Source organism: Aythya marila, assembly GCF_965140915.1.
Source record: "Aythya marila genome assembly, chromosome: 2".
Lineage (NCBI taxonomy): Eukaryota > Metazoa > Chordata > Aves > Anseriformes > Anatidae > Aythya > Aythya marila.
In genome coordinates this window covers 30772075-30787197 of record NC_139043.1, presented here as the reverse complement: position 1 = coordinate 30787197, position 15123 = coordinate 30772075, and the positions used below count along the sequence as shown (strand labels likewise).

General features: G+C 36.4%; 1 protein-coding gene across 1 annotated transcript in view; it reads left to right on the top strand.

Annotated features, from left to right (window-relative positions):
- Positions 1 to 15123, top strand: part of AGMO (alkylglycerol monooxygenase) — a 200138-nt gene that overhangs the window by 15216 nt on the left and 169799 nt on the right. Inside the window, exon 3 of the mRNA XM_082754196.1 lies at positions 3580 to 3731. Coding sequence (XP_082610322.1) covers positions 3580 to 3731 — 152 coding nt within the window. The remainder of the gene's footprint in view (positions 1 to 3579; positions 3732 to 15123) is intronic.

Sequence of the window (15123 nt, the reverse complement as noted above, 5' to 3'; positions counted from 1 at the left end):
TCCTCTACCTCCTTCCCCCTTCTTCTCTTTACTGAATTCTTGTTATCAAAATGTTTATTTCAATTGTGACTGGAGCTAGTTTTTCATCCTGAAAAGAAAGCTTTCTGAGTGTCATTGGAAATGGAAATCCTTATACTTTCCACTCTGAAACAAAGGCTTACAGAGCATTTAATTATTCATGTATCCTTCTGTTACGTATATGGCCTGAATAGTTTCCAATTACAGAGTAGAAACTGCCATTGTTCAACATTTTGAAACTTTACATTGATGTAGTATGCATCAGGCTGGGAAAAATGACTTTGTTTAACCCAGGGAAACAATGTATATGTAATATCTCACTATTTTTAATGATAATATAACCTTGTGACCGGGGTGTCTCAACGTGTTTCCTCCTGTGTCTGACCTCCAAGGATGCAAGTCTGTTACAGCTCCTGAGAGCTGACCTTTTGTAGGTCCAGCTGTAGAGTTGTGTTTTTAGCTCAGGGGACCCAGGATGAGTCCCAGTGTGATGCGAGGGAGTGTCTGCAGCAGTGACGAGCCTGAGTTGTTTCCCTGGGGTCTTCGCTTTCAACACACAACTCTTCCTCCATGCTCAGAGGAGAGACAGCACCTATTGTTCCCTGATCCTTTTCACTTTTGGAGACTGTCCTGGGGACCATGGAAGAGTTCCCCTGAAAATTAATTTCAGGTTCTAAGGTTGATCTGTGAGGTGGAGGAAGCAAAACAGGATCTGACATTCTTTGCAAGGGGTCAACTGTGTGTTCATCTAGTTGAGTTTTCTTCACCTTTTCCATCTTTCATTATTCCATTGGGATCTACTGTAAGTAGATCTTCATGTCCACATGGAGAGTTCATCTCCCAGAATTTCCTTCTTGGACTTTTTTAATTAGAGGAAGTGATAATCTGACCCGGTGGAAGGAGAAGGGGGAAATGGTTTATTTTAAATAGTATATCATATATAAATATATATCATATATAAATAATAAATCACCTTTAAGTAAAACATGTACAATTTTTAGACACAGCAAGATGAAAAGCCTCTCTCAGTCAAAACAGTTGCAAAAGTGCATTCTTTGCACATAGTAAGATTTTTTTTTTTTCAGCAGAAATATTCAAAATCCAAGATAAATCTATGTAATGTGTATAATAAGGCTTTCTATGCAGTATATGTGTTCTAGGATTCATTACTCCTTATGCAGAAGATTGGGCTAGATGACAAAAGTCCTACCTATCTGCTTCTGTCATATTTATGGTTAAAAACTTACTTTTAAATGAGGAAAAAGTTTTCTTAAGTTCTCTTCAGTGTTTTCAAGAAGTGAAAATGTAGCTTGAGGGAGAAAAAAGGGGCAATATAAACCTTTAAAACTCCAAGTGAACTTTCAGAATCTAATTGAATGCAAGCTCTGGACTTTCCTATCTATCACACTGTAAATTTTTTTAAAATACTTACCTAAGCAACTCTTCTTTCTCCAGCATTGCATAGTGATATGATGGATTACTCCAAATTAATTACAGTAATCAGCTAACATTATGTTCTGTAGAATTATGATTCAAGCATGAAGGAAAAAATAAGCAAATTCTGACTTCTACAGCAAATTATACATATAAAAATGTGTTGTGAGGTTAGCTCAAGTTTTACACTTTGGCCTTAGCTTGTGGAAAAAAAAATGAAAAGACTCTAGGGTGAAATACAAAAAGCTGATCAAAAATGGAGGAAATGTACCCGTTCACATATCTTTGGATGTACTGCAAAGGCATTATATGTTAATAAAAGCAAAAGAATAAAGTAAGAAAACAGTACCTAATAATAACTGATACTATATGTTGCAAAAGGTGTTTTAAATTTCCTGGTCATTGAAAAGATGTCAAGAAATGCCCATTTCTTTGTGTTTGAATAATATCAGCTCCCTTCTGACCTGTTGTGAAAGTGCTTGAGAATTTATACCAAACTTTACAGATGCCTCATGAGGTGAATTGCAAAAATCTGGTTGGACACATATAATCTTCTTTAAAAATATTTACAGAAAACAGCTCTTATGAAAATTAAACATGTTCCAGGTGTGTATGGCCCAACTTCTGGGCATAGCTCAGTTGTTTTTGAAGTGGCAGATACACCTGCCTTTGCAACTCAAGAGAAATTCTTCATCTGCCAGCTAACAAAATGAAACTGTGTTGGTTTTGTTGTGTTTTGTTTTTGTTGTCTGAGATAAACTGAGATGTTTGTAGTACATGTAGGAATGAGCTAGTTGCAGGTACGATGTGGTAGCTGTCTGTGGGGAAAACATTAGTTCTTGTCTTCCCAAGCAACAACTCCTTGTAAGGTTTCAGCTTCTTAAAATAATATGGTGGGTGTGGTAATGTTTTGCTTGTTGCCTAGTATTGGGAACTTGGAATTTTCAACTGACTTTGTTCCCCATTAATAGATAAACTATCATCACAGTCTCAAAATGTTTCCTTCTAATATCATTCAAAATACCATTATGGGAAAAAGTGCTAATGCTGGGATCATAAAAGTACTGAATGGATGTTTCTGCAAAAATATGGAGGTGACCAAAAAGTGAAGTGAGAGCATTGGGGATGGTTCATAAGCTGAAGCAGTGACATTTTCTGAGGTTCCTTCATGTTTCAGTGCAGCTACCCAAAAAAAGACAGTGCATGGCCAGATTATTTTCAGGGACATACAACACAATTCTCACAATTCTGCGTTACTAGTAGGTGTATCTGAATTTTTTCATGTGCGTGAAACAAGTTTTTGAAGGAGAAGGAGTATAATATCTCCTCCTTTAGTCTTGCAGGTTCAAGTATTTTGGGGGCTTTGCAGTAAACTAAATCACTGAAATCATCCGTATCAAAAATAATCAAGCTGAAAAAGGAGGTGGCAGGGGGGAAGGGCGTGGTGGTGAAACAAGAATTGGGAAGAAGCGTCACTGAATTAGAAATGAGCAGACATGGACAGACACATGGCATCCTGAATATGGGCTCCCATGCCTTCATTGTGACAGTCCTGGTATTAAATCCCACTGGATGCTGAACTCAGCTGACTAACCAGAGAAGAAACTATCCCTAAGAAATTGGAGAGGAGGAAGTCTCTCCCTTCAAGTGACACTGAGCTTAAACTGTAACAAATAACTTCTCGTACTCATCCTCAGTCCCATATCAAACTTCATCATATTTACAATATTATTTAAAAAGTATTTTACCTTACTTATTTTACACTACATTACGGTTAGTTTTTGAGAATGATTGCCACTAAACTTCACTTCTAACTTGCAAGTTAGTAAGGATGGGTTTTCTCTAGACCTGTGAGAACGGGAACACTGCACAGCACAGACTGTATAAGGGTTTCAGCATACGTAATGCAAAAATGCAGGTGGTGAGTGGCTGATCTTAAAATCTTCACTGCCCTGAAGCAATGGTACTACTGAAGTTAACAGTGAAGTTAACTTGACAAAGATTGTGGAACTTGGGCAGTGTTTATATGCTTTACAAAAAGACTCCCAATAGTAAATATACAGTAAAACAGTTCTGTAATTGCAGTTGACAAAATTATTGATAACACTCTTTGTCTCTCTATTTCAGTGTTTTATTCAGAAGTGTCGACTTAATTAGTTATATTTATGTATGGAATAACTACCGACTCTTTGAACTGCCCTGGGACTCACCATGGACATGGTATTTGACATTCCTGGGAGTGGACTTCGCATACTACTGGTTTCACCGCATAAGTCATGGTAAGAGTTAGAGTTTTTCCTGTATTAAAATACAAATGGTGTTAATTATTATTATTTATTATAATAATTATAATTGTTATTTATTTATGAATAAAGTGAGGTATTTATTTTCATTTCTATACTTAATCAACTTTAGGTGCTCTCTTTCCAAAGTTTAGCAGAGATTTACTTGTACTTTGAGTATGGAAAACAGTCTGTACATCGCACTTTTATGCAATAGATATAGTTTTGTGAAAAATAAAAAAATAATAATAATAAAAAGGAGTATCTCTTGGCTAGTAGCACCACAAAAGAAAAACAAGATGTATCACAGAAAAAAATTATAAATAAATGAAATTTATGATAAATAAATAAAATTTGTATGGCATAGTATCCTTTTGTGCCTGTATGGAAAATACAGCTTCATACAAAATGGAGGGGAATCAAAAGCAAGGTAGCCAAAATAATGACAGGACATCTGGCTAACTTCCTCTGCTTCTCTGTATATATATTTAACATTCAATTATTGTTTAACTGACAAATGAATGAAAGTGGTTCTGCACTTTATATATATAGATATAAACATACATACATTTTATACACACACATATATATGCACATATATTTATAAGTTTTTTAGCAATTCTGTCTGCAATTAATACTTGACTTAAAGGTGATCAGTCTTTCTTTTTTTTTTTTTTTTAAAGAAGTACATTACTTGCTCTTATATATGAAAATATAGATTTTAGAAAGGATTCAACTGTTACTTATTGTAAATGGATGTAAATTGTAAATGTAAATCGTGTGCCAGTTACTTCTGTTCATGTGTATTCTGAAGATGTAATAATATTGATCTGTCTGTTTATCCATTATATATTCCTCTTACTGACAACACATTTTTGCTATAGCCATTTGTATTCAGTGCACAGATGAAATAATGCTTTGTATCACTCCTAATTTTGGATCTGATCTAAAGTCTGTAGCAATGAAATAAGTATCTCTTTATTGTTTAAGAGACTTTGGATGGGGCTTCTCAAGGCAGCATGCCCATAGCCCACAGAAGCTGTGAAGTCTAGTAACAAAAGTTAATGTAATGCACTTTCAAAAAGGGAAAACATTTTGATGCCAGTAGGTCAGTGGTAAATGTGGAAGTGGGTGAGAAATGAGTGTGAGCTTCTGGGGGGAGGTAGGAAGGGTCCCTTCCGGGTGGGGAGAACAATACAGGGTGGGTACAGGGGGACAACAATGGTGTGAGGGGACGGGTCTCACAAGGGGACATGGTGGGAGGTGAGGAAGTTGGGGGGAGCTGGAACAATGTGCCGGGGGGACATCACAGCCGGGAGCTGGGAGCCCTGCGTGGGCGTGCGCGAGACTGGGAATATGCTTCAAGAACAATGACATTAACAGTGCTGGCAAGGCTGCAACTTTGGGCTGAGAACTGGACCAAGGTGGGAGGATATTCCTGTATTTTTAAGAAATAAATAAATAAATAAATACCTGAGAGTGTTAGAAAATCAGTAGCCTGGCTCTACTTTCACCAGATTCAGTGGTAAAATTCCCACTGCAAGAGAAAGGAGCAGGATCAGCAATTCTGAATTCACTCTCATCTGCTTTTCTATATTTTGAGAGGAACATTGGGACTGTGCGCTTTGAAATGAATCACTCTGGCCATTTTAGAATTAAAATCCAAAACAAGTCTCTTAGTATGTAGTGAAGTCGTGGAAACCACAAAACAAAATGTTGTCCATGTCTTAAAAAGGTCAGCACTGAACTGTTCTGTAAATGTTAATTTAGTCTTCTGGAGGTTGCAGAAATGTTTCTTGCTGTCAGGTCTGTGCTGCTCAGCAGGGAACTGATGCAACATTATAGAATAGCGCATAAAATGAAGGTTTTAGCTTAACTGACAGCCTTATTTCTGATCAAGCGATGAAATCTGTAACAGGGTAACACAGCTGCAAAAGTCAACTGCTTCAGAAGTTGGAAAGGAGAATTTGAATGGAGGAGATGCTTTTAAAATGCAAAGTGTAGTTTACTGGAAAATACCTCTGTGATTTGAGAAGTGGAGGCACTAGAACAATCTCTACTACAACTGGACAAACGAGAAAATAACAGGGCCTGGTGATTCAGGCTTGGATCCCAGAGCTAAGTTAAAAATTAATAGCATATGTATATCCCAGGAAATTCAAGCTGTGTGGACTTATGTGTGGGGATGTAAATAATAACACTAATTGTTTCAAACTGAAGAACTTAAATTCAGATGCATTTTCAGGCTGTTTATTAGTACTCAAAATAATTTTGTTACAAAGCATCGTCATTGTATAGCTTTTCCTATCTCTAAGCAATTATTGGATAACACAAACTCCTGTCTACTTACTATCTTATTTTTATGTTGTCCATCCAACAATTGGATTGTTTGTTCTTCTATTTGAAAGAATAGTCTGAAAGTATAAACTTCTTTCTGTAGTACTTCTTTCTACTGTAGTAGAAACCCTAATATACAGATTCAAGCTTTTACCCTGTGCTTGGGAATCTATCTTTTCCTCTTTGCTTCTATGTGTGTAATAGCTATTATCATAAACTGAAGTTATACAGCAACAAGAGGAAGTATTTTCAGGTGTGATCTCATTTTTTTAAAGGATAGAGTTATTCTAAGTATGTGCTTGTATTTTCCATTGTTTGCAGTAGCCACTAAAAAGTTAGAAAATAAAATGTTTCACCACTTATTCCAGCATTCTTCTGGGCCTGATCCAAAAGCCATGGCAGTCAATGGGAATGCTTAGTTAGACACTGTTTTTTTTCTTGGTGTTTTAATGAATTTATATATCACTGTAACTTTTCCTTTTGTTTCAATAAAAAAACACTGCTTACAGTGATACTACTGAAGAAAGTAAGCTGTAAAATATCAGGTCTTTTCTTTTCTTTTCTTTCTTTTCTTTTCTTTTCTTTTCTTTTCTTTTCTTTTCTTTTCTTTTCTTTTCTTTTCTTTTCTTTTCTTTTCTTTTTTCTTTTTTTCTTCTCTTCTCTTCTCTTCTCGGGGGGCGGGGGAGGGAGAAGGGGGCGAAGAGGATATGCGTGGGTTTAGGGAATTTTTAACAGATATTTTAATCTAGCATATATGGATCACTCCTCAAGCTTCCTCTCCAGGTGCAGAGTCCTTGCAGAGTTATTCCTGCTAAAAAGCAGGATTCTCTGGTCCCAGGGCAGTGCAGAGCCCTGGCTGTGGTGGAGCACACCCCTTCCCGAGCTCTGGCTTTGCCGGTACTCCTGTTGCAGACATATGACAGCGGCAGTAAGGAATTTAGAGGCTCTGTAAACTAATTTCTTCAGCAGCCACACCTTTTAATCAGGGAAGGAAATCTAGAGACTTCCAGATCCATGCAAAAAACAAGGGAGCTGTCACTAATGGATACGCTGCTGCTGAGCAGTGGATTTTGTGGTCAGTTTGGGGACCCTTCAGTTTTCAGGCCCTGGGAGAAGTTCTCTGGGTTTGGCAGGCAGCAGGTTCAGAGAGCCTGTCTCTTTTTAACAGCAAATTCCAACACCTCTTCTTTTGTTCTCCTTTACTGCTGGGGAATTTCCATTGCTTAAGTGTCCCTCCCCTCAGACAACCTGGGAGAAGTGAGTTTCCTTCAGCTGGGCCAACCTCAGCAGCAGCTGCATTGTTCTGCCAGGCCCTAGGCGGCCCGTGTCAGCCGTGCGCGCCCATTGTCCGCTGGCGGCTTCCAGCCGCCGTGAGGGATACGTGACAGGGTCCCTGTCAGCAACAGGCTGAGCCAATATCAGTTGATGCTTTGAGTTATGTGCAGAGCGTGTAAAATAGACCTCGGCTGATAAGTATATCCTAGCTGGATTCCCCAGCTGCTACATACAGTTTTGAGTTAACGGCCCGTCTCTTAATATTTCTCTGTTTATTTATGGTGGGTGAGAAATAAATTGGGCATATTCTGGAGAAACAGTCTTTGAGCTCTTCAGATTCCTCCAACCCACAGGACTGACCATTTGGCCAGCACTAGGTTCTGAAGGATCAGCAGACACAGGAGAAACTCTAAACGTTCATTTTGATTTTGCCCCTCAAAAGGCTGTGCCTGGGATCTGTAGCAAAATGTCTCAACTGAGGATGCTGAGGAGGATTTCTTTTTAAGATTTCCAAGAATCGGAAGCTTTAACTTTCAAAAATTCAGCAAGGCAGGAGATGAGAATGTGGATTTCCCTTAGCTTTATTTACACATGACTTACATAGCTTCTACCTCTCCCAGTAAACATCTTTACTTAGAGCCTCATAGAGAATTTTTTTTTCAGCAGCAGAACTGCCTGCAGAAGTTTCTGGCTATTCTTCCCTACACTACCCAGCCAGTTCTGAAAAACTTTCTGTAAGATACATGTACAATCACTGAAAAAATAGTTCATTAAAAAAAAAAAGGGGGGGGGGGGGGGGAGGAGGTGGGATATATTGGGTTTTTCTTTTAAACAATGAGAAGCAACAACTTGGTTCAGTCATCATGGGGTCAACTTAGCTATGGGGCAGGAACTGCCCAGTGGTCAAGGACAGACAGCATAAACCAGATTTGCTGGTGCAGAATCTGTGGGATAACTGGAGACTTTGGGAAGAGCAGAGAAGTATTTTCTGTGTCAGTAGTACAGAGACAGGTACCTCATCTCATCAGGAACCAGAGTGATCCACTTGTGGATAAATAAGAGCAGGCAACGTTCATGATTCATGCTGTCAAAATGATGGGAAGAGGTGAGAATAGAACCCATTCCTATTCTTTCAGTTAGTTATACACATAGCCTTCAGAAATAATACTAATATGTTAGCACATTGGACACTAGTGCAATGGTATGTTTGCTATTAAGTAAGAAGATGAGTTTGAACTTTCAAGCTTGTTAAAGGAAAAGACAGCAGGGCTTAAAATCTTTTCAGCATTTACATTTACCACTCATTTTTGGAGGGTATATTGGAATCATATGATCACACTATCTTTATTTATCGGATCCATTCCTGCCTTTGAAGTGCTCTTTTCCATCTGCATTTTATAATGTGCTTGTCTGAAGTCAGTATATCAGAATGGACTTGTTAAGTAGATTTTATATTAAGAATTGATAGTATATTGAAATAATTTTGGATTTAAAGAACTTTAGTTTTATGGCAAATTCATTATAGTAAAATGATGTCTGACTTTTGTTACTGGGAACATGGTCAGAAACACAAGGTTTTCTTTTCAGAAAAACCTGTATTCCCCTAGAAATGCAGTAAATGAGCATGTTCTTTTACATGTCAAAGGCTTCATTAGGGGGGACAAGGGAAAGGCTGGTTAGTGTTTTTTTAAGCTTGTTCTTGCATGTGGCAAAATGTCACTGTTTACCTGACTAGCAATTCAGAGTTACATTGATTACCCAGAATGAAACAAATTTAATTCCACCCCAATGAAAGATGAAAACAAAACAAAAACAAACAAACAAACAAAACATACAACAACCAAAAAAACACTTTGGGGAACTGTCAAGTGACTGAATGAAGTTCTGCTCTTTTTCTTGTCACAGCTTGTGCTGATTGCAAGGGGAATTGATACCCAGTGATTAAGATAAAAATATTCTCTTCTTGTGAATTTTAGAGAAAACACTTTTGGCCATTTTGGTAGTTGTTTTTTTTGGATTATTTAGACAGGCTTAGGAAAGAAAGATATTAAATTGCTGACTCTGCAAGCCTCACAGAAATAGCAAAAGCAATAGCTGGTTTTCATATTTTTTGTTGTCTTCTGATTGTTGCTAGTCTAATACCTGCAGACTGGATAACATGAATTAAAAATATAGAGTTCATGTGATTATGATTCATCCCCTGCCTTCCTACTCCACCGTAAATAAACTACATCATTTGTTATTTCTATATGCTTATTTTTGCAACCACATTTTTTACATTTCTTTTACTTCTCAGAAATAAGAGGTACTCCTTTACATAGCATTTTCAGAGTGAGTAATACATTTGTAGAAGACAGAGTCAATCAAACCAAATGATAACACTTCTTCTGCCAATTAAGTGTATATTTGGTTTAAGAAGGGTTCACCTGAAAAACCTTCAGCTGCAATCAAGCTTCCTGACATGTCGTGGTCTAAGGTCCTGTAAAATTACAGGAGCTTGCTTGTATTGTTTTCAGGTTGTTATTGTTCATAATAAGTTCCTGTTGTTTGAAAGACTGATTTCTCGTATATTGGCAAGAATAATGTCCTGATCTGGGGTGAAGTTAAATTTGTTGTGGCACATGCAGATATCAAAAGCTCCCTCCTGTTCTACTTTAAAAGTTGAGATAATAAGAGAAAAATTTCCATAATCTCTGTGAAATTTAGAAGATGGGAATGAGAGGAAATCTACTGGATTATTTTTGCTTAATTTTCATTTCTGAATATCCAGAAGAAGTTTACAGGTGAATAGATTTTCTAAGCATGCTATATGCCAGAGGTTATTAAGAGTGATGGTAATAACAAATACACTGACAGGTTGGACTGCAGAAGAAGTGATTGACTGCTGATTTTTGGCTCTTTAGAATATTGGCTGTGCTCCAGGGTGGAAGGTAGGACATGGATCATTGCTATAGATGAGGCATTAAATTTGTTTATCTGGGTTCAACATCTAATCCAAGAAGACATAAGCTGTTTGCTCTTGGATGATGAAAAGGTATCACTGAGAAAAGTTACAACACACTTGCCATGATTCTTGCATGTTTTCTGTAAACACATGGTAATTGCCTTTTTTTTTTTTTTTTTAATTTTTTGGCCACAGGATACTGGGAGAAATGGATCTCTATGGCTGTTATGAATTAGTCCTTGATCTGAAAATAAAAACAGGCTTTTTTGTTTTGTTTTGATGATATCAGACCATGTATCTTTTAATTTTAAATATAATGAAATATTTATTCATGAAAGTGTGAGCTGACTCTGTTATGACATAATTTTTATAGCAAAAATTCAGGTGGTAATTCCAGCTTCTCTCAGCATTGTTTATCTTTTCTCAAGCTTCCACCATCAAGAGATCTGGCAAGCTCCCCGGTACCAAATGAAAAAGAAACCATATTCCTCAATTTTCCTTGTTAGCCGTCTTTTCTTATGGCTGGGAAAGGGTCCAGCACAAAGTTAATACTGCTCTTAAGTATCACTGAAATCCTGCTTTGGGGATTTAGATAATACGTCAGCCTTGTCAAGGCTCTCTATATGGACATACATTAACAAGAAGTACCTATGGGTGTCTGGGGGGGGTGCAATCTCATTTTTTTCCTGTACTCAGAGCCTGGAGTTGTCCCTCAGTGCATAGATTTGTGAAAAAGCTCTGGATCTGCTTGCACAAAAGCAAGTTGGTAACATGCTTTTACAATAAAACACTAGAAAACGTAAAATAAATATCCTTAAATATTTAAACCACAGGGAAAGTCTCTGTGCTTTCTCACCTAAACTTTTCTTTAAGGTGGTAAAACCTAAAGTTTCTGAAGCTTGAAATGAATTCCAAGTCGTTTCACAAATGACTGTCTTCTGAGATCCTCAAGGAAATATGTACAATGTGTGGATTAAATGAGCAGTTGTAATGAAGAAACTGATATGTTGCACACATGGCTGTTGCGATTATGGTCATGCTCCTGACTATTAAATTAACCAGACAGAAGTGTCATTGAGCATGAATCCCTTAAAACAGTATATTTTAGGGTGAAGTGGGAGAAGAAAATTTACTATAAACTAGCACTGGTCGACCATTCAGAAAGACAGCTGAATTCACACATTCATAAACTTGGCTAGTGCTGCCCTCTAGTCTGTGCATGTACATTTGGAAAGGTGAAAAAAATCCCTTTCTGTTCTCAGAGTGGAGACACGAGGATGAAAGTATCTAACACTGTGTGGAGAAACAGCTTGTTTGACATAGTTTTCCAAGTGTGCTGCTGAAAACCAATGAAATGGTGCATAACGCTTTATGGTTCTGTAGTACCTTAAGAAATACAAATGTGAATTATCAAAGCTTTGAATCGAACCTTTTTGCAAGTAGTGATTGTGGGAAAAAAGAAAGTACTTCTGCAATAGTTTGTAGATTTTAATTTTGGGGTGTTTCACCTGGAAAAAAGTTTGAAATAGCTCTCTATACACTATTTGACCTCTCTGTTGTTACAGAACCACATGCAAGCAGGTAACTTCATTAGCTGAGGAGAGAAACTGTAAAAGAAGAGTGAATATAATTGTGAAATAAGTGTGAAATTGTGAAAATAAGTGAAATAAGTGAACCTGCTTTCCCCAAACTTCCAAACATACAGTTTTGCTTGCCTTAAACATTCAATATGTATTTTACATTAAAAACATATATTTAGAGTAAGTGAAAATGCACCAGATAAATATATTATTGTTTCCCTATATCTAATTTTAAGTCATGTTACTTATTTCAGTTAAAGACTTCTTACTAACCTAGACATAAACAAGTATGTACTTCCTATATTAGTTGCACACAAATCATTTTGCTTAGGCTCATCCAAACACCCTTTTTTTTCTTGTTGTTGTTGTTGTTGTTACCCTAAACCAGTTGCAATGACTGTGGAGAATTATCACAGAATTATCTAGGTTGGAAGAAACCTCACGATCATCGAGTCCAACCTCTGACCTAACACTAACAAGTCCTCCACTAAACCAGATCGCTAAGTTCAACATCTAAACATCTTTTAAAGACCTCCGGGGATGGTGACTCCACCACTTCTCTGTGCAGCCCATTCCAATACCTCACAACACTCCCAGTAAAGAAGTTCTTCCTAATATCCAACCTAAAACACCCCTGGTGCAACTTTAGCCCGTTCCCCCTCATCCTGTCACCAGGCACATGGGACAATAGACCAACCCACACCTCACTACAGCCTCCATTAATGTACTTGATAATTTCTGATACAGCGTCTTGCTGTATCACACTATATCACACTGTATCTTCTAGCACACTTGCTAGAAGGCTTTGTCCTGGATAGTCTAGGAGTGGCAAGGTTCATTTTTATGTCCCTTCTACGTTTTACTAATCTGCTGAAATCAGCAGATCGGCAATAAGAGGTATCAAATGTAAAAACATTTATTTTAATTTGTTATATGAAAATTTGATTGTAAGGAATTAGGTTTAGAGTAAAAGTACACATCATGTAATTATCAAACAGCATCAATGGTAAGTTTTTTTTTCAGTTAGATTTAAGGCAGAAGCATAATTCTAGAGAAATAAAAGGCATTGTTAGAACAGATGGCCCATTTTGATGCTTGTATTTTTCCTGTTACCAAAAAAAAAAAAAAATGTTTCTCCTGCTGTGCTTGTAAAAATGTTTGTCAGTCTGTATAGTTTTAGAATGGAGAAAGAAACATGTAGAATACTAACTCTCAGCATCCCCATTCTGAAGCTGCATTTTAGCTAATGGGTACTGTGAAGACCTGTAGTACTTTGCAATTTCAAATGGCTCTTTTGAAATGTCTTTAAAAACACTTTTCAAACTGTGCAGAACTTTGCTTTGGAGCATCCCTGTGTCGCTCTTCACCGTCTACCTGTGGGAGAAAGTAACTGGGGTGTGTAGGTGATTCTGTAGTTCATAGCTCAGAAACAGACCCTGCTTTCCTCTTGGTGCAATGAGCCACTCTGAAGGCTCTATCTGCTCCTTAGTGGGACATTGCTAAAAACATCCAGTATTAAGACCAGGGATATTCCAGAAATACCAGTATTTCCACTTGTTTCAAGAACATACGTTCTTTATGCAAAATTTTCTGTAGCTTAAGTAGTATGAATAGATATACATTGGAAAACATTTTACGCCTGTATATAGAGAGAAGTTTTTGATTATATATTGTCATGGCTGATGTGACTGACAAATATTTCCCAGCATGTGCAATCTGTTCTAGATCTTTTCAGAATTAACTACCAATAATAATAATAATAATAATAAAATTAAAAATTGGAATAATAATAAAAAAATTAAAAAATTGGACTTTCTATTGCTAATCAACAACCTTAGTTCTTGTTGACTGATGTGCACTCCTTACAAAGAATAAATGCTTGATTATTTGTAAATTTGTAAAGGGTGTCATTTTTTTTTCTTTTCTTTCTTCTTATTTATTTTACTATATGTAAAAATTCTGAAATGACTTTTTAAGCAGACTAAAACTGCATTACACCCTAACCCCCAAAAGGTAAGATGTTCTTTTCAGGAGCATCAATTACTCAGATTTCTAGAAGCTTGATGTGTGTAATAGTTCTTGCTTGATAAAAATCTGGTGAGGCCTTTACCATTTAAAATACTTTATCATACATTTCAGGATTTGCAGTTAAAATATGAAGTGTGTTTAGAACAGACAAACCATTAGTGTATTTGGACAATATCCTTTGGATGTATGTTTCCTTGGTTGTATCTTTATTGCCTTAATTAAAGTATTTAAACTTCCCAAAATGGTTTTTGAGTACAGAGGTAGCAATCTTTTCCACATCAAACACTATCTGAATTGATAGCACACTGGTGGATAACAACAACAACAACAAAAAAGGTAAATATAATTTTGCTTTTTTCTATTTTTAATAGCTAAAATTATCATTAAATCCTTTTTTTTTTTTCCTTGTTTCCTAACCAAAGATATTTAAACAACCTATACTACTGCTTAATTAGGTTCTCTCAAGAATCACCAATTCTTGGATAATCTAAACAAATTCATCAAGGTTAAATATGTTATAAGTAAAATTACCTGTTTTATCCTAAAATATAGATAAATAAAACAAAACAAAATGAAATAAAACAATACAAAATAAAATAAAATAATAATTAAAAACATTAATAATTATTAATATTAAATTATATATTAATAAATTATTATTATTATTATTATTAAAAACAAATCAAAACAAAAACTAGCCATACCCTAGATAGAACGCAAACATCCCATTGCAAGAAAGATTTCTACAATGTTCTCATATGAAAAACTGTATGAAAGACAGATACCCCAAATAAGTATCACTCAACTATGATATTCATAGTTGAGTTTTGCAAAGCACTTGGATTTTAATACTGAATGTTGGCCTCTGCTTTATTGTTGCTGGCAAACAAACGTTTTGAATAATCAAATTGTATTGTTCTGTTTGTGTGAGGAAATGTAAGTTTTTGCAGGGTCCTGAAGTGGACTAAGGTCTTGCTCTCTTGGTTCCATCACTGTTTTAACTTTATAGAATCTCTTAAGAAGCTTTTCTTCTGATATAGCACCATCATGCTCAGCCTTACTGACAAGGACATGTAAATGGCAGTCACTACATAGACTATCAGTAAATCTGGCTGGGGGTATTCTTTGCTTGAAACAATGCAGAACAACTAAGGCACTGGATCTTGTAAAAAATGTATGAGATTTTTTCCTTGTTACTTTTAGCTTTAATAAAATAAGGAGAATT